Source organism: Rattus norvegicus, chromosome 13 (assembly GCF_021556685.1).
Source record: "Rattus norvegicus strain SHRSP/BbbUtx chromosome 13, alternate assembly SHRSP_T2T, whole genome shotgun sequence".
NCBI classification, from domain to species: domain Eukaryota; kingdom Metazoa; phylum Chordata; class Mammalia; order Rodentia; family Muridae; genus Rattus; species Rattus norvegicus.
This window is the reverse complement of record NC_141546.1, coordinates 23,546,270-23,564,800: the sequence shown is the minus strand read 5'-3', so window position 1 is coordinate 23,564,800 and position 18,531 is coordinate 23,546,270. Positions and strand designations below refer to the sequence as shown.

At 38.3% G+C, this 18,531-nt stretch overlaps 1 protein-coding gene across 4 annotated transcripts in view; it reads left to right on the top strand.

Annotated features, from left to right (window-relative positions):
• Nucleotides 1-8,619, top strand: part of LOC148001560 (serpin B4-like) — a 28,306-nt gene extending 19,687 nt beyond the window's left edge. For 3 of the 4 annotated variants that reach the window (XM_087581862.1, XM_087581861.1, XM_087581859.1), the window contains exons 2-8: nt 3,625-3,811; nt 4,350-4,406; nt 5,597-5,719; nt 6,426-6,543; nt 6,754-6,896; nt 7,171-7,326; nt 7,934-8,619. In XM_087581862.1, coding sequence (XP_087437988.1) covers nt 3,650-3,811; nt 4,350-4,406; nt 5,597-5,719; nt 6,426-6,543; nt 6,754-6,896; nt 7,171-7,326; nt 7,934-8,338 — 1,164 coding nt within the window. In that variant the 5' untranslated portion in view covers nt 3,625-3,649 and the 3' untranslated portion in view covers nt 8,339-8,619. Of the gene's footprint in view, nt 1-2,996; nt 3,042-3,624; nt 3,812-4,349; nt 4,407-5,596; nt 5,720-6,425; nt 6,544-6,753; nt 6,897-7,170; nt 7,327-7,933 lie in introns of those variants that run through there. The other variant, XM_087581860.1, reaches the window with a different exon arrangement.
• Nucleotides 8,620-18,531: the final 9,912 nt, after the last annotated feature.

Below are 18,531 nucleotides of genomic sequence, written 5' to 3'. Positions count from 1 at the left end.
AACAAAACAAAACAAAAAGAGGAAACAGATAAGTCCCAAAATGGAGTGAGGGGGGACAAATAAAAATGAAAGTCTAGAACATTGCTTGATAGTGAAAAATGCTTTAAAATTTGAATAAATGTAGGAAAATGAGTTAAAATTTTATAGTCAGACAAAGCATCTTCACAGACTGCAAAATTTTTTCAATTATATTTGTTTTCTATTTACAATGATCATGGCACATTGAAACATTCTATTTCATAGTGACAGAGCTGGGTGAGTGTTTACTGTTGGAAAATAGTATTCCTCTATGTTATCAACCATGATTGTAATATTTATTTGCTTATTTAACCTGTCATTAGCTTTGATATCATGACCAATAGTAATGTCTACTGTTTATTATTTTTAATGGAGTTTATTTGTGAATTATCTCAATTTTTAATAATCTTGAGTGTCAACTTTAACAGTATTGTAGGCTAAATTCACTTTTGTTTCTTAGAACCAGGGTCTAAATTTAATTTCATTTCCTGTTTATTTTTATAAATTGTTTCCTTTATTTGATATTTAAATTATTTCTGAAATTTAGAAATAATGTAGATCAATTTTATTTTCTCTTTTCAACTCTATACATTCAATATTATAAACTTCTGAGTGTAACTTCATACATAAAGGTTGCAACATGGCAACATGTCTTTTTTCTATCAATTATTTTAGTATAGAATAGAGGGTAGGCAGGGCATAGGTAGGGGAAATGAAAGGGTAATAGAGGCAGAGAAAGGCAGAGAGAGAAGGGGGGTGTTTAGAGAGAGAGGGGAGGGGAAGAAGGAGGAGGAAGTGAAAGTGGAAGAGGAAGAGGAGGAACAGGAAGGGGGGAAAGAAGGAGGAGGAAAGAAGGAGGAGGAAAGAAGGAGGAGGAGAAGAACAACAACAAGAACAAGAAGAACAAGAAGAAAAAGAAAAAGAAGAAGAAGAAGAAGAGGAGGAGGAGGAGGGGGAGAAGGAGGAGGAGGGGGGGGGGGAGGAGGAAGAGGAGGAGGAGGAGGAGGAGAGGCCAGCCAGGAACACATGGAGAAAGGGGGGAAGGGAATGGAGAGAGAGGTGGGGGGAAGGGGCAAGAGAATAGAGCGGGAGCAAAAAGGCAAGACCAAGAGCTTTTCTATCGATATTATGGTGTAATTTTCTTAAATATCAGAAGATAGCATTAGGTCCCCTAGAACTGGAATTGAAGGTGTTTATAAACTTCTTGATGTGGATGTTTTGAAACGAATTTGGGTCTTCTAAAGAAAAACACATGCTCCTAAACACTAAATTATCTCTCTAGTCCAGGTCACAGCTTTTTCTGTGGTGCTTGTCTGGAACAGTCCACTAACTTAAAATTCTGTCTTATCAGGTTGCCATTTCTGCATTTTGTTTTGTTTTGTTTTTTTTAAGATATGCAAGGCGTTTGTATGTTTGAGTCCATGTTTTTCTACTTTGTTATATTCTTCCGCTTCAATTCTTTTTTATTTATTTATTTATTTTTTTTATTATCGTGAGTATTTCTTATATACATTTCAAGTGTTATTCCCTTTCCCGGTTTCCGGACAGACATCACCCTCCCCCCTCCCCTTCCTTGTGGGTGTTCCCCTCCCAAACCTCCCCCCATTGCCACCCTCCCCGCATAGTCTAGTTCACTGGGGGTTCAGTCTTAGCAGGACCCAGGGCTTCCCCTTCCACTGGTGCTCTTACTAGGATATTCATTGCTACCTATGGGGACAGAGTCCAGGGTCAGTCCATGTATAGTCTTTAGGTAGTGGCTTAGTCCCTGGAAGCTCTGGTTGCTTGACATTGTTGTACTTTTGGGGTCTCGAGCACCTTCAAGCTCTTCCAGTTCTTTCTCTGATTCCTTCAACGGGGGACCTATTCTCAGTTCAGTGGTTTGCTGCTGGCATTCGCCTCTGTATTTGCTGTATTCTGGCTGTGTCTCTCAGGAGCGATCTACATCCGCCTCCTGTCGGTCTGCACTTCTTTGCTTCATCCATCTTGTCTAATTGGGTGGGATCTGGGGTTCTTACCACTTGACTTGTGTGCAGAGGAATTCCTGCGAGGCCTTCAGCCTTTGGTATCTTCATAGGAGCAGATAAGCTGGTTCCAATATTTCTAACCTGTGTTTGGCCCTGACATTCAGTATAAAAACAAAGAAATGAGAAAGAGGTTGTGTCTTGACAACTCACATAACTTATTGTATTACACAAAAATAATCACTTTTCTGGTTTTTGTTGTTGTTGTTGTTGTTGTTCATATAAAACATTAGAAAGCTGCCATGCAAATGAACATTTTTGTTTCAATTGTTCTTCTCAGTTTAAAAAGATAAGTAATTTTCTAACATTCTTTAAACAACAGAAAAATCCAAGGGGGGATTAGGGAGGATTATAAAGTAACTGTGGCAAGGGAAATTATCATGAAGGAACAAACAAAACAAAACAAACAAACAAAAATAAAAATCAACAACAAATATTCTGAAGAATCTTGGCTATCACTTTGGACTAGAATTAGAACCATTTTTCAATTTACATAGATTTAGTGATAGACCAATTGAGAGAACTAATGAAATCTTTCTTAAGGAAAAAGTACCAAAGGTAAGTTTTGTACTTGTTCGGTGTCTAAGCTGTTCCTTAAAGGTAATTCCACCGTCTAAAGTAGCGTAATCAAGGGTGTCATACAGAAGAATAGAGTTGTCATGAGTGTAACAAGGTTAAAAGTTTAAAGTAATATCTTCACTATTGGAAAAATGCCTATGTGCATTTTAAATGAGTCAGCACCTGAAAGGGGTTACAAAGCAATCCGTCATGTGACTTGTGGCAAAAGGAAGTACAGTGGTAGGATGTAAAGACACCCTTTTCTCACAAATTTGCATACCTAAAAAGACTGGCCTGGTTATGAAATCTGAAGTTGATTTACTTGAAATAAAACTGAAGTGACTAGGCAGCAGTGTTAAGACGAGAGGTATAAATCCCAGATCTCAGGATCAGCCACACACAGACTCCTATCCTTCCTGCCCACTTCTGCCTTCAGAAAGACAAGTAAGTGCTTCCAGCTATCATTATTGAACAGAATGAACTATGTTTGAGGATAAAAATGTTGTGTTTTATATCATGTGTATGTGACATTTTGCCTGATTGCACTTCTCATGATCTGCTGAAGAAAAGTTAAACACTGACTTTATTCAATTTGTTTCTTATCTAAGTAATTTATTTTGACTTAAACATATGTATCTTGCCAAGAATATAGGATTTGTGTCTGGCAACTGTAGAAATTAAATGAAAAAGTGAAGAGGAGATTTTTGGACACCTATCTGCCAAGACGCTACAGAAATATTTATCTTAGAATTCATTTTAAACCTTTCCCCCAAATTGAACACAAGTGGTGAGGATGGAAAGATAAAAGGATTATGTATTAGCTGCTTGCAAAGCATTAAAGACACTGACTTCTTGCCTTCTAGTTAGGAGATGTACATTGCAGAAAGCTTAAAAAAGTAATAATAAATTTGTTTCCAAGAATCTGATAATAGAGGTCTGTCATTTTCTTTATGAACTGATCATTACTGAGTAATGCTTTATTTAGTGAAGTCATCCTAACCTTTGTGCTGGATTTATGCTGTTCTAGGACTTTAAGGTCACACAAAGCCATCATGCATTTGTTTGCTAAAGCGACTACTCAATTCACACTTGAGCTGTACAGGCAGCTCAGAGACTCAGAGGACAACATCTTCTATTCCCCTCTCAGCATAATGACAGCATTAGCAATGCTCCAGCTAGGAGCCAAGGGAAACACTGAAAAACAAATTGAGAAGGTAGGTCTAAGCTTCATTTCATTGGCCAGTTTGAACTTGTCTCTCCAGGACTCTATCAGTGTACAGGTAAACGACAATGCACTCTAATCCCTGGGATGAAGAACAAGATACTGAGTAGGCATTGCCATGTCTGTGAATATGGGACTACGGGAGGGACACACCCTTCCCAAGCACCATCCAGTGCTTGATATCCACTGGGTTCTAGGCTAGGATAACAGCCTTCAAGTCTCCAACAGCAATAAACTTTCTTAAACTATACAGACTATTGATGCAAGCAATGTGTTGGTTCACATCTTTGGAATATGAATGGATGTGTTCTCAAAACACTGGCAGGACAGACATCTATTTTTATGACTGGTGATAGACAGATCAGCTATATGGTGTTGTTTGCAAACTCTTGTACAAATGGTTAGTACATTTTTTCCAAATTTTCAAGTTTTTTTACTTTATTTTTCAGGGGTTGCTTCTGTTTTTATTTCCTTTAATTTAGGCATAATTTTAAGTGAACTTTTCTTATTGCATTTAATGTGTCTCTCAGGTTATTCAATTCCATGAAACCACAAAGGAGAAAACAGAAAAGTCTGCAGATTGTCATGTAAGTGCAGGGTACCTCATGCATAGAAAAGCTTCAGATTTTTGACAGCTTTATAATTGAAAGGGAACATTTTACATTTAAAAGAATCAGTCTGTAGTGGAATTTCCAAACAAAAGAGGGTGGGAGGTGAAGTAGTGTCACACTTCTTTCTCATAGACATTATGTTCATTAACTACAGAAGTTCAGTATTGAATGGAGATGAGGATGGCCAAGATTAAGTCTAGCTCTGCCCCTCATAGATGGGAAACATGAGCAAAGCTCTGCCCCAGTGTACTGGGACTACATTCCAGCAAAGCGGGAGTAATGAGGATATACACACAAAACATATACACACCAAAATGTGTCTGGCTTGCTAAAAGTAAGATAGCATTTGAAAGTTTAGACAACAGTATTTTTCATTATCACGATAATATTCTTAAAACAATTTTATCTTAATTCAACAATTGGATTAAGAGAAGTAAGAATATATTCATATACTAAGACAAATAAGCACATCTTGGAAAATGACTGTTATCACACCTCTTTGTAGTTAGCACCTTAACCATGCTACCTTCTGAGCAGGAAAAGATAACTGTTCTGATTCAGACATACTTATATTCGCAATTTGGCTCTGGAGCATCTCTTTGGAGAAATCATTAAATTCTCTGAATCTTTTTGTTTTTTATCTAGACATACTCAGACTGATATTATTGCCATGTAGTCCATCCCCTAGATTAATCGTGGGCATATGCTATCTTACAATCAGAGAATATCTACTATGAGAGAAGAAAAATAAATCTTAATCAACATCTCTTACACAATGCCATTAAAGTATATTTATATATGTATATACATATATATATATTATCATTTCTGACAATAATACCATTTTAAATGGGCAAACAATATAAACATGTATTAGGGATTGTTAGAAATGACATAGAAGCTATAGTTTTAAAGAACGTATGCCCCAACTGTCTAAAAGTAATACATATTTGGTTCAAAGCACAGCTAACCAGATTATGTAGAAGAAAAAAGTCATTTATGAAAGGAGTTGAATGTAAACTATAGACATTTACAGTAAAATATAACAAACATCAGAAAATGTTCAATAACTTGTCATTGAGATTACAAGTGTTTGGGTATTTATTTTGTGGGTTTAGTATTTATATTAGCAGAGTAATTTCATGAACATGTGTTTGATATTGAAGGATGAAGAAAGTGTGCATGAACAATTTCAAAAGTTAATGACTCAGTTAAACAAATCCAATGATGCTTATGACCTGAATTCTGCCAACAGTATCTATGGAGCAAAGGGTTTCCCATTTCTTCAGGTAAGTTGCACTTGGTTCTGCATCCATTTAATCTGGATCCTAGGTCCTGCATATCAGAAAGGCCATATGTGTAAGTCAATCCAGGCAGATTCAGACAGAAAAAACTTGTTCAGGGAGCACCGACTTCATAGACAAAGTTTCTAACCCACTGGGTTGTCCAGGAGCCTAGTGATTTACGTATGATGCAAAGGCTCTGGAACTCTTCAATGAAACATTGTAGACATCCAGACCTTGTTGTGAGATGTTAGGAATGACCCAGCACTGACTCACAGAGATGACAGAAAGAGATTACTTCAAGTGGGATATTTCTGGACTAGGCAGGCTTGGGGAAATCCTGGGAAGAACTAGGGAGGTAGCAGATAATATAGCATTTCCTCCATGTGATCAAAGGAGATTGCAATGGTTGAACTGAGTGGTAATATACCTCATCAGTCAAACAGCTCTCTCGGGACAATTTACTATGAAATTTGTGAGTCAGGCTCTTTTCCACCTGTCCTCTGCCAGTGGTATGTTACTGTAAGATTGCCTTCAATCTACTGTGTTCTCACATTGCCTCCATATTACCTGAGTAAAAAAAATCTATGTATTCATAGACTAACAGTTGCCATCAGCATCAGAAATCTGATTATACTCTCATCAAAACTAATACAATTTAAATGAGGTTCAAGTAATCTTTAATTCTTTTTGCTTCTTTTACATCTCAAAGACATTTTTGGAAGACATTAAGGAATATTACCAAGCTAATGTGGAATCCCTTGACTTTGCACATGCCGCAGAAGAAAGTGAAAAGAAGATTAATTCCTGGGTGGAAAACCAAACAAATGGTATTGAATGGGAGGGCCACTGGAGATTATGGGGTGGTCTCTGTAAATATGAAGTGAGGCAAGAGGAACTATGGAGAAGTTGGCAGAAAGCCAATCCGTTTAAATACAACAGGGTGAACAGTGATAAGTGTTCAGTGGTGAACTCTTGTAAAGCATCCTCCAGAAAAGCTCCTTGTACTGATGATAGACACTTTGTTCTTTCAATTGAAGGAAAAATCAAAGACTTATTTCCTATGGGAAGCCTGGACAGGAGAACTGTCCTGGTTCTAGTGAATGCAGTCTATTTCAAGGGACAATGGAATCACAAATTTGATGAACAGCGTACCACAGAAGACAAGTTTTGGCTGAACAAGGTACTGTTGGCAGTTTATTTACATAATGCCATTTGGTGATGTGTGAATGATTTAGCTTCAATATAAGTGGTGCCACAGAAAGTCCAAAATGAAAAATGCCATGTGTTTTATTTTTTAATTTAACTAGTAGCAACTAGAAAGACTTTTGTCTAGGCTTCAGAAAACATCAGGGTTATCCCTTCAAAGGATGCTGATGTGTGTTGTATCTTGAAAATGTCATCTGTGCTGTTCTATGTCACCCTTGATGTGTGTTTGACATGCTGATTTGTTGCAGAATACAAGTAAACCTGTCCAGATGATGAGGCAAAAAAATGAGTTTAACTTCATCTTTCTGGATGATGTGCATGCTAAGATGGTGGAAATACCATACAAAGGCAAGGAGCTAAGTATGTTCATCCTGCTGCCAGTGGAAATTGATGGTCTGAAGAAGGTAAAGTTTCTGTGTTTTTTCTTCCATTATGTGATTCTTCCTAATGGAGCAAATTCAACTAAGAAAAGTAATTAAACATGACAATAATGAAAATTTGAAAAGGAGATATTGTACTGCATGCAGGAGTATAAGCATTTTATACAGAGCCTGAATCATACTGCATGCTTGCCTAATCATGAATTAAGCAAAGTTATGAATGTTAAATATCAACAAGATGCCACTAAAGGGAACTAGTCAAACTTTATTGAAAGAAATATATAGCAGTGTAGAAAGTGATTATAACTATTTTGAATAAAAAAAATAAAAATCAAGGAAATTGAATAAAATCAAAAAATGTAATATTATGTACAGGAAAATATAAAGAATCACCTGTTAAAATAAGATAGGTGGCTGGGAGCATAAACAATTATGTATACAATTTATTTTGTACAAAACAATGATTCTGGTTTTGGATATCAGAAATAAAATTTTACTTGAAATTTTCTAAATAAATAATATCTAAACCAAAAATCAGTACTTATTTATTGCTAACGGTTTCACTTTAAATCATTGTCCATGTAAGTTACAGTCTTTCTGTCAATCATGGCAATGTCTTCTACTTTTACAGCTTGAAGAACAGCTCACTGCTGACAAGTTACTAGAGTGGACAAGAGCAGAGAACATGAACATGATCGACTTGTATTTGTCTTTGCCACGGTTCAAAGTGGAAGAGAAGTATGACCTCCCAGGTCCGTTGCAGCACATGGGGATGGTGGACGCCTTTGACTCAAAGAAGGCTGACTTCTCAGGCATGAGCAGCACTCAAGGTCTAGTGGTGTCTAAAGTTTTACACAAGTCCTTTGTGGAGGTAAATGAAGAGGGGACAGAAGCTGCTGCCGCCACAGGGATGGTAATCAGTTTAACATCAGTAAAGATAACCGAAGACTTCAATTGTAATCACCCTTTCCTATTCTTCATCAAGCACAAAGATACCAACAGCATCCTCTTCTTTGGCAGAATGTCTTCTCCTTAAGTGTGGTGGCTGTGTCTTGTGTCCAGAAATAAAACAAAGTTGCTGCAGCTACGTTAGCCTGGAAACAAGTTTCTATTGCTTCATTTTTCTTTTCCATCTCAGAGTCCCTACTAAGAATGCATTAGTGAGGGAAGGATAGCTCTATTATCTCTATCCCTTCTTGCTTTCCTTCTTTTTTCTATATATACATACATTATCTGAAGAAAAATTCAACAAACAGATGAAGGGATGATTAAACACAGTTTCTTCTACTGTAGCATGAATCTGTGACCTGCGTTAAGTGAGCTGGAGAAAAATCATATCTTCTTTTAAAACTGATTAATATAATCATCTATATTGCTTTAGGAGATATCTAGACACTTCTTAAGCTTATAAATGTTGTGAAGTTACAAATTACATTTTCAATAAAATAATGATCTTTTCGATGTATTCATTCCTTTATTTTCAATTGTAAAATGCCAATTATTCAGGGAGGGAAAGTTCAAAGCAATTTCATCTATGCTAAATCTGGGATCCTGTGCAAATACATTCCTACACGTGTTTTTTTTTTAAATTTTTGACAGCAACTACATTTTGTGGGTTAATGCCTTATATATTGCAGTACCAGGGATCAAACTCAAGGCCTCTTGTACACCAGATAAGTTCTCTAACACTAAGCCCAGCCTCTGGCCCTAATAAAATTTTAAATACTAATATGTGGAGGGAAATTTTCATCAGAAATGAACAGATTGGAAACATTAATATTCACATAATTTCTTATATCAGGATCCTTGGTGAGAGATCACTAGAGATCCATGTTGTCCAATGCAATAATCATTAGAAAGCTGTCATCCCAAGTAAATTAAATGAAGACACTTTAAGCTAATTAGTCTACTTTCTTCACCATTAGCTGATATAGCTAGCATATGTGCCTTAGACCATAGAATTTTCAACCCATTTATCATTCTGATTCTATCACCACAGAACACATAACAGTTCAGCTTAGGAATCTAGATAATTCCATGACAAAAATTAACATCAGGACCTTAAGTGGGAACTTAGTAAATAAAAATAGAAAGGGTTAAATTTTTCACAGTTAAAATAGAGCTATTCAAATTTCAAATCCAACTTTAGTTTGAATAGAAATCAGTAGACAGATTAAACCCATATTACTATAAGAGAAAATAAATGGCTTTTATTCTTAACAATAGCACACAAAGTAGTTAGCGAGTCAGTCCACCTATAGAGCATGGCATGTTTTCTGTTTTTACAAGGAACAAATGATGACCTGAGCACATGTGAATAAAGAGAACCTAACTCTGGAGGAATATTTAAGAAACTGCATACCTGACCTTCAAGTCTTTCTGGGAATGAGAAGTCTCACAGTGTTTTGAGCAAAAGACAGCTCAGCAACTCTGTTGATCTGCTTTGAATTCAGTTGACACAGCAGGAAGAGCATGTTGGCCTTCTCTAATACTTCTGCTCATCTTTAACCACCCCACTATTTTCTAAACTTTAAAGAGGATAGGCTCTTCCTTCAGCTCACACTCACTGACTTCTAGAAAACTGTAAGACTTGTGTAAAGCTCTTCAGATATAAGGATCCTATTCTCCAGGTAGTCCCAGATCAGGTTAACTTTGACTTTCAAAAACAGTAGAGGTCAACTTTCTGTTTATTGTTCTGGAAAAAAAAACAAACCCTGAGAGAGAACTCACAGCCAGGACAGGTGGGCACTCCTGAGACTGCAGAGCAGGAGAAACCACCAATACGGCCTACCCCTGCCCACATTCCTGGCCCAAGAGGAAAGTATACATAGCCTCTGGGAATTGGATGATAGGAGCACTTGAAGGGCAGATTCCCCCACAGTCCAGACACCGGCAGGACATGAAGGGAATTGGTCAAAAGTTCTCTGCTCCCATATCCTGAGGAAGGGAGAGCTAAACCTTCAGAGGGGCAGACGTGCCTGGGAAGCCACAGGAGAGTACACTCTGCGCACATTTCTGACTCCAGAGGAAAACACCTAACGCCATCAGAGACGCCACTGCACGGGGGCCCTGGGAAAAGGCTGTGCAGGCCCTCCTGGGTGCCGCCCTCACAGAGAGCTCAAAAGCAGCCCCCCACCAGCAACTTGGGCCTCTGAACCACAGGTAAGACCAACTTTTCTGCTCCAAGCAACCTGCCTGGTGAACTCAGGACACAGATCCACAGGAACAGCTGAAGACCAGTAGAAAGGAAAGACTACACGCCTGAAAGCAGAACACTCGGTTCCCATAACTGGCTGAAAGAAAACAGGAAAACAGGTCTACAGCACTCCTGACACACAGGCTTATAGGACAGTCTAGCCACTGTCAGAAATAGCAGAACAAGGTAATACCAGATACAACCTGATGGCGAGAGGCAAGCACAGGAACCCAAGCAACAGAAATCAGGACTACATGACACCATAAGAGCCCAATTCTCCCACCAAAGCAAACACTGAATATCAAAACACACCAGAAAAGCAAGGTATAGATTTAAAATCACATTTGATCATGACGCTGGAGGACTTCAAAGAAGACATGAAGAACTCCCTTAGAGAAATGCAGGAAAACATAAATAAGCAAGTAGAAGCCTACAGAGAGGAATCACAAAAATCCCTGAAAGAATTCCAGAAACACAATCAGACAGGTGAAGGAATTAAAATTGGAAATAGAAGCAATAAAGAAAGCACAAAGGGAAACATCCCTGGATATAGAAAACAAAAGGAAGAGACAAGGAGCCGCAGATACAAGCAACACAAACAGAATACAAGAGATAGAAGAGAGAATCGGAGGAGCAAAAGATTCCATAGAAATCATCAACACAACGGTCAAAGAAAATGTAAAACAGAAAAAGCTACTGCTTCAAAACATACAGGAAATCCAAGACTCAATGAGAAGATCAAAACTAAGGATAGAAGAGAGTGAAGACTCCCCACTCAAAGGACCAGTAAATATCTTCAACAAAATCATAGAAGAAAACTTCCCTAACCTAAAGAAAAAGATGCCCATAAGTATACAAGAAGCCTACAGAATTCCAAATATATTGGACCAGAAAAGAAACTCCTCCTGTCACATAATATCAATACACCAAATGCACAAAATAAGAAAGAATATTAAAAGCAGTAAGAGAAAAAGGTCAAGTAACATATAAAGGCAGACTTATGAGAATCACACCAGACTTCTTACCAGAGACTATGAAAGCCTGGACAGATGTCAAACAGACCCAAAGAGAACACAAATGCCAGCCGAGGTTACTGTTTCCTGAAAAACTCTATTAACATAGATCGAGAAACCAAGATATTCCATGAAAAAACCAAATTTACACAGTATCTTTCTACAAATCCAGTGTTACAAAAAGTAATAAATGGTAAAGCCCAATATAAGGAGGCAAGCTACACCCTAGAAAAAGCAAGAAACTAATAATCTTGGCAACAAAAAAGAGAAGAAAAATATACAAACATAATCTCACATCCAAATATGAATATAACAGGAAGCAATAATCACTATTCCTTAATATCTCTCAACATCAATGGTCTCAACATTCCAATAAAAAGATATAGATTAACAAACTGGATACACAATGAGGACCCTGCATTCTGCTGCCTACAGGAAACACACCTCAGAGACAAAGACAGACACTACCTCAGAGTGAAAGGCTGGAAAAAAATTTCCAAGCAAATGGTCTGAAGAAGCAAGCTGGAGTAGCCATTCTAATATCCAATAAAATCAATTTTCAACTAAAAGTCATCAAAAAAGTTAAGGAAGGACACTTCATATTCATCAAAGGAAAAATCCACCAAGATGAACTCTCAATCCTAAATATCTATGCCCCAAATAAAAGGGCACCGACATACATAAAAGAAACCTTACTAAAGCTCAAAGCACACAGTGCACCTCACAAAATTATTGTAGGAGATTTCAACACCCCACTCTCATCAATGGACAGATCATGGAAACAGAAATTAAACAGAGACATAGACAGACTAAGACAAATCATGAACCAAATGGACTTAACATATATTTATAGAACATTCTAACCTAAAACAATAGGATATACCTTCTTCTCACAACCTCATGATACTTTCTCCAAAATTGACCATATAATTGGTCATAAAACAGGCCTCAACAGATACAGAAAGACAGAAATAATCCCATGAGTCCTAACAGACCACCACAGGCTAAAGCTGGTCTTCAATAACAATAAGGGAAGAATGCCCACATATCCATGGAAGTTGAACAATGCTCTATTCAATGATAGCCTGGTCAAGGAAGAAGTAAAGAAAGAAATTAAAGACTTCTTAGAATTTAATGAAAATGAAGGTACAACATACCCAAACTTATGGGACACAATGAAGGCTGTGCTAAGAGGAAAACTCATAGCGCTGAGTGCCTGCAGAAAGAAACAGGAGAAACATATATCAGCAGCTTGACAGCACACCTTAAAAGCTCTAAAACAAAAAGAAGCAAATACACCCAGGAGGAGTAGAAGGCAGGAAAGAATCAAACTCAGGGCTGAAATCAACCAAGTAGAAACAAAAGGGACCATAGAAAGAATCAACAGAACCAAAAGTTGGTTCTTTGAGAAAGTCAACAAGATAGATAAACCCTTAGCCAGACTAACGATAGGACACAGAGATCATGTACAAATTACCAAAATCAGAAATGAAAAGGGAGACATAACTGCAGAATCAGAGGAAATTCAAAAAATCATCAGATCCTACTACAAAAGCCTATATTCAACAAAACTTGAAAATCTGCAGGAAGTTGGGGATTTAGCTCAGTGGTAGAGCGCTTGCCTAGCAAGTGCAAGGCCCTGGGTTCGGTCCCCAGCTCCGGAAAAAAAGAAAAAAGAAAAAAAAAAAAAGAAAATCTGCAGGAAATAGACAATTTTCTAGACAGATACCAGGTACCGAAGTTAAATCAGGAACAGATAAACCATTTAAACAACCCCATAACTCTTAATGAAATAGAAGCAGTCATTAAAGGTCTCCCAACCAAAAAGAGCCCAGGTCCAGATGGGTTCAGTGCAGAATTCTATCAGACCTTCATAGAAGACCTCATATAAATAATATCCAAACTATTCCACAAAATTGAAACAGATGGAGCGCTACCAAATTCCTTCTATGAAGCCACAATTACTCTTATAACTAAACCACACAAACACCCAACAAAGAAAGAGAATTTCAGACCAATTTCCCTTATGAATATCAACACAAAAATACTCAATAAAATTCTGGCAAACTGAATCCAAGAGCACATCAAAACAATCATCCACCATGATCAAGTAGGCTTCATCCCAGGCATGCAGGGATGGTTTAATATACGGAAAACCATCAACGTGATCCATTATATAAACAAACTGAAAGAACAAAACCACATGATCATTTAATTAGATGCTGAGAAAGCATTTGACAAAATTCAACACCCCTTCCTGATAACAGTCCTGGAAAGAATAGGAATTCAAGGACCATACCTAAACATAGTAAAAGCCATAAACAGAAAACCAGTTGCTAACGTTAAACTAAATGGAGACAAACTTGAAGCAATCCCACTAAAATCACGGATTACACAAGGCTGCCCATTCTCTCCCTACTTATTCAATATAGTTCTTGAAGTTCTAGCCACAGAAATCAGACAACAAAAGGAGATCAGGGGGATACAGATTGGAAAAGAAAAACTCAAAATATCACTATTTGCAGATGATATGATAGTTTATTTAAGCGATCCCAAAAGTTCCACCAGAGAACTACTAAACCTGATACACAACTTCACCAAAGTGGCTGTGTATAGAATTAACTCAAAAGAATCAGTAGCCTTCCTCTATACAAAAGAGAAACAAGCCGAGAAAGAAATTAGGGAAACGACACCCTTCATAATAGTCCCAAATAATATAAAATACCTCTGTGTGACTTTAACCAAGCAAGTAAAAGATCTGTAGTATAAGAACTTCAAGCCTCTGAAGAAAGAAATTGAAGAAGTCCTCAGAAGATGGAAAGATCTCCCATGCTCATGGATTGGCAGGATTAACATAGTAAAAATGGCCATTTTACCAAAAGAGATCTACAGATTCAATGCAATCCCAATCAAAATACCAAAACAATTCTTCAGAGTTTGACAGAACAATTTGCAAATTCATCTGGAATAAGAAAAAACCCAGGATAGCTAAAGCTATCCTCAACAATAAACGGACTTCAGGGGGAATCACTACCCCTGAACTCAAGCACTATTACAGAGCAATAGTGAGAGAAAACTGCATGGTATTGGTACAGAGACAGGCAGACAGAACAGTGGAATAGAATTGAAGACCCAGAAATGAACCCACATACCTATGGTAACTTGATTTTTGACAAAGGAGCCAAAACCATCCAATGGAAAAAAAAGATAGCATTTTCAGTAAGTGGTGCTGATTCAACTGGAGGTCAGCATGTAAAAGAATGCAGATCTATCCATGCCTATCACCCTGTACATAGCTTAAGTCCAAGTTGATCAAGGACCTCCACATCAAACCGATGCACTCAACCTAATAGAAGAAAAAGTGGGGAACCTTCTCGAACACATGGGCACTGGAGAAAATTTCCTGAACAAAACACCAATGGCTTATGCTCTAAGATCAAGAATCGACAAATGGGATCTCATAAAACTGCAAAGCTTCTGTAAGGCAAAGGACACTGTTGTTAGGACAAAATCGCAACCAATAGATTGAGAAAAGATCTTTACCAATCCTACAAGAGATAGAGGACTTATATCCAAATATAAAAAGAACTCAAGAAGTTAGACCGCAGGGAGACAAATAACCCTATTAAAAAAATGGGGTTCAGAGCTAAACAAAGAATTCACAACTGAGGAATGCTGAATGGCTGAGAAACACCTAAAGAAATGTTCAACATCTTTAGTCATAAGGGAAATGTGAATCAAAACAACCCTGAGATTTCACCTCACACCAGTGAGAATGGCTAAGATCAAAAGCTCAGGTGACAGCAGATGCTGGCGAGGATGTGGAGAAAGAGGAACACTCCTCCATTGTTGGTGGGATTGCAGACTGGTACAACCATTCTGGAAATCAGTCTGGAGGTTCCTCAGAAAATTGGACATTGAACTACCTGAGGACCCAGCTATACCTCTCTTGGGCACATACCCAAAAGATGACCGAACATATAACAAAGACAAGTGCTCCACTGTGTTCATAGCAGCCTTATTTGTAATAGCCAGAAGCTGGAAAGAACCCAAATGACCTTCAACAGAAGGAATGGATACAGAAAATGTGGTACATCTACACAATGGAATCTTACTCAGCTATCAAAAACAATGACTTTATGAAATTCATAGACAAATGGAGGGAACTGGAAAATATCATCCTGAGTGAGGTAACCCAATCACAGAAAAACACACATGGTATGCACTCATTGATAAGTGGCTATTAGCCCAAATGCTTGAATTACCCTAGATGCACAAAACACATGAAACTCAAGAAGGATGACCAAAATGTGAATGCTTCATTCCTTCTTTAAAGGGGAACAAGAATACCCTTGGCACAGAATAGGGAGGCATAATTTAGAACAGATGCAGAAGGAACACCCATTCAGAGCCTGCCCCACATATGGCCCATACATATACAGCCACCAAACTAGATAAGATGGATGAAGCAAAGAAGTGCAGGCTGACAGGAACCCGATGTACATCTCTCCTGAGAGACACAGCCAGAATACAGCAAATACATAGGGGAATGCCAGCAGCAAACCACTGAACTGAGAACGGGATCCCCATTGAAGGAATCAGAGAAAGGACTGGAAGAGCTTGAAGGGGCTGGCGACCCCATATGAACAACAATGCCAACCAACCAGAGCTTCCAGGGACTAAGCCACTACAAAAAGACTATACATGGACTGACCCTGGGCTCCAACCTCATAGGTAGCAATGAATAGCCTAGTAAGTGTACCAGTGGAAAGGAAGCCCTTGGTCCTGCCAAGACTGAACCCCCAGTGAACGTGATTGTTGACGGGAGGGTGGTAATGGGGGGAGGATGGGGAGGGGAACACGCATACAGAAGGGGAGGGGAAAGGTTAGGAGAATGTTGCTGCAGAATCTGGGAAAGGGAATAACAATCGAACTGTAAATAAGAAATACACAAGGTAATACAGATTAAAACAAAAAATAGTGCAATACAATCAAGAGATTTCAGTTGACAGATGATGGTAGTGGGACTCATGGGTAGGAAAAGGCCAATGTCACATGGGGGCACTCACCTGTTCTGAGATGGAGCACAAGGGGCATTTTCCCTGATTTTGTTTTAAAACAGAGAAAATGTATAGCTCATATCTTGAAGACCACTGACCCCAAGGCCAGATCAAAGCTATCACTTCCTAAAATACAAATTCTTCCAAGCCCAAATTTAAAATTCATGTGGTGTTGCCAACCTTGGTTCATAAAATAACATTCTTTGAAAAAAATCGTTGATTACAAGCAAGTTGTTGTATAACTTAGAATTTATGGATAATCTCAGGCTTGTTAATACTTCATCTGAAAGGGGTTCAATATACAGTAACTCTAAGTAGACTCCTGTATTTCTTTAAAGAAGCCTTTGGTTTCAATGAGGTATACGAAAATGCGAACAAACCATTATCCCTTCAAATGGCTGCCTGCTGTGTGTTGAAGATGGCAGTTCACAGAACAAAGAACTGGCTTGCACATGTCATTATCATCTCAGCAATGTTCAAGTTTTCTAATGCTTGTGTTACCAAGCAACTTTTCCAACTGTAATTTGTTGCTGAACATACCTGCCTAGCCAGAGGATGTTCCAAGATGACTAAGCACAGCTTTCAACTTAACTTTCCTCTCTTAAGTCAATAAATGCATCTGTGTGTAGTTTGCACACCAGACACATGCCTTTGAGTAAGGTGACACACTATATTCCAGAAAGTATTTATGATCCATTCCAGTTTATGCTTTCCCTTTTTTTTAAAGATTTGTTTATTTATTTTATGTTTTGAGTATACTATAGCTCTCCTCAGACACAGCAGAAGAGGACATCCGAAACCATTACAGATGGTTGTTGGCTTCCAAGTGATTGCTGGGAATTGAACTTGGGACCTCTGGAAAAATAATCAGTGCCCTTAACCACTAAAAAATCTTTCCAGTCCCAGTTTATGCTCTCTTATACCTTAACCTCTAAGGGAACTGACCACAAGTCTTGGGATCAGCAGTCTCATTGATGTTACTCTTCTTACCTGTCTCTTTCTATTAGAAAACTGGCATCCCTCAAGGCAAGACCTGTCCTGGATCCATGGTGCATGCTGCAAATGCCTATAGGATATATAGTGAATGTAATTAAGCTAGGTCCATAGGATCTGGTTATCTATGGAAGCAGAAAAATGCAATTGGACCTATAAATTCAAAAGTGTGTCTTAGAACATTCTGGATCACCGCTGGAAAAATTGCCCAACTGTGGGGGAGAACTGTTAAAATTCCTGGATTCTGCACAGCACACTCCCAGATAGTGAGACTAATACAACTAACCAGGAACTGGAATGTTTGAATATTGAATACCTATTTGTCAAATATATTTCAGATCCACTCTAGATTCACTGAATTGATCTGAGATTAGATTTCTCTAAACCTTTGCAGTATGAGATTCACAGGACAGGCTTCAGTCACGTAGGGTGTAGGCAGATATCCTGCCTCAAAAGGAAAAGATCATAACACAGTCCATTTCCCCAGTTCCAACACTGGATACCTGGGTGTCATGTCAAACATACATCAAAGCTGAGACAACAAACCTGAGCATATGCATCTGCCATGCAGGAGACTGAACCAGTGAAAAACATCCCTTACTATTTGACTCATTATTTGCATATAAAGAAACTCAGACGTACACATGCCTTCATGTGTACATCCTCCCATTAATGCCCAACAATTCCATCCCCTACTACACATAAGACTGTAGCCGTGGGTCCCTCCCTTTGTACTCTTTGGTTGGTAGTTTAGTCCGTGGGAGCTCTGGGGTGCCTGGTAGGTTGATATTCTTGTTCTTCCTATGGGTCGCAAACCGCTTAAGACCCTTCAGTCCTTTCTCTCACTCCTCCATTCTGGCACCTGTGCTCAGTCCAATGATTGGCTGCAATTATATGCCTCTGTATTTGTCAGGTTCTGGGACAGCCTCTCAAGAGACAGCTATATCAGGCTCCTGTCAGCAAGCAC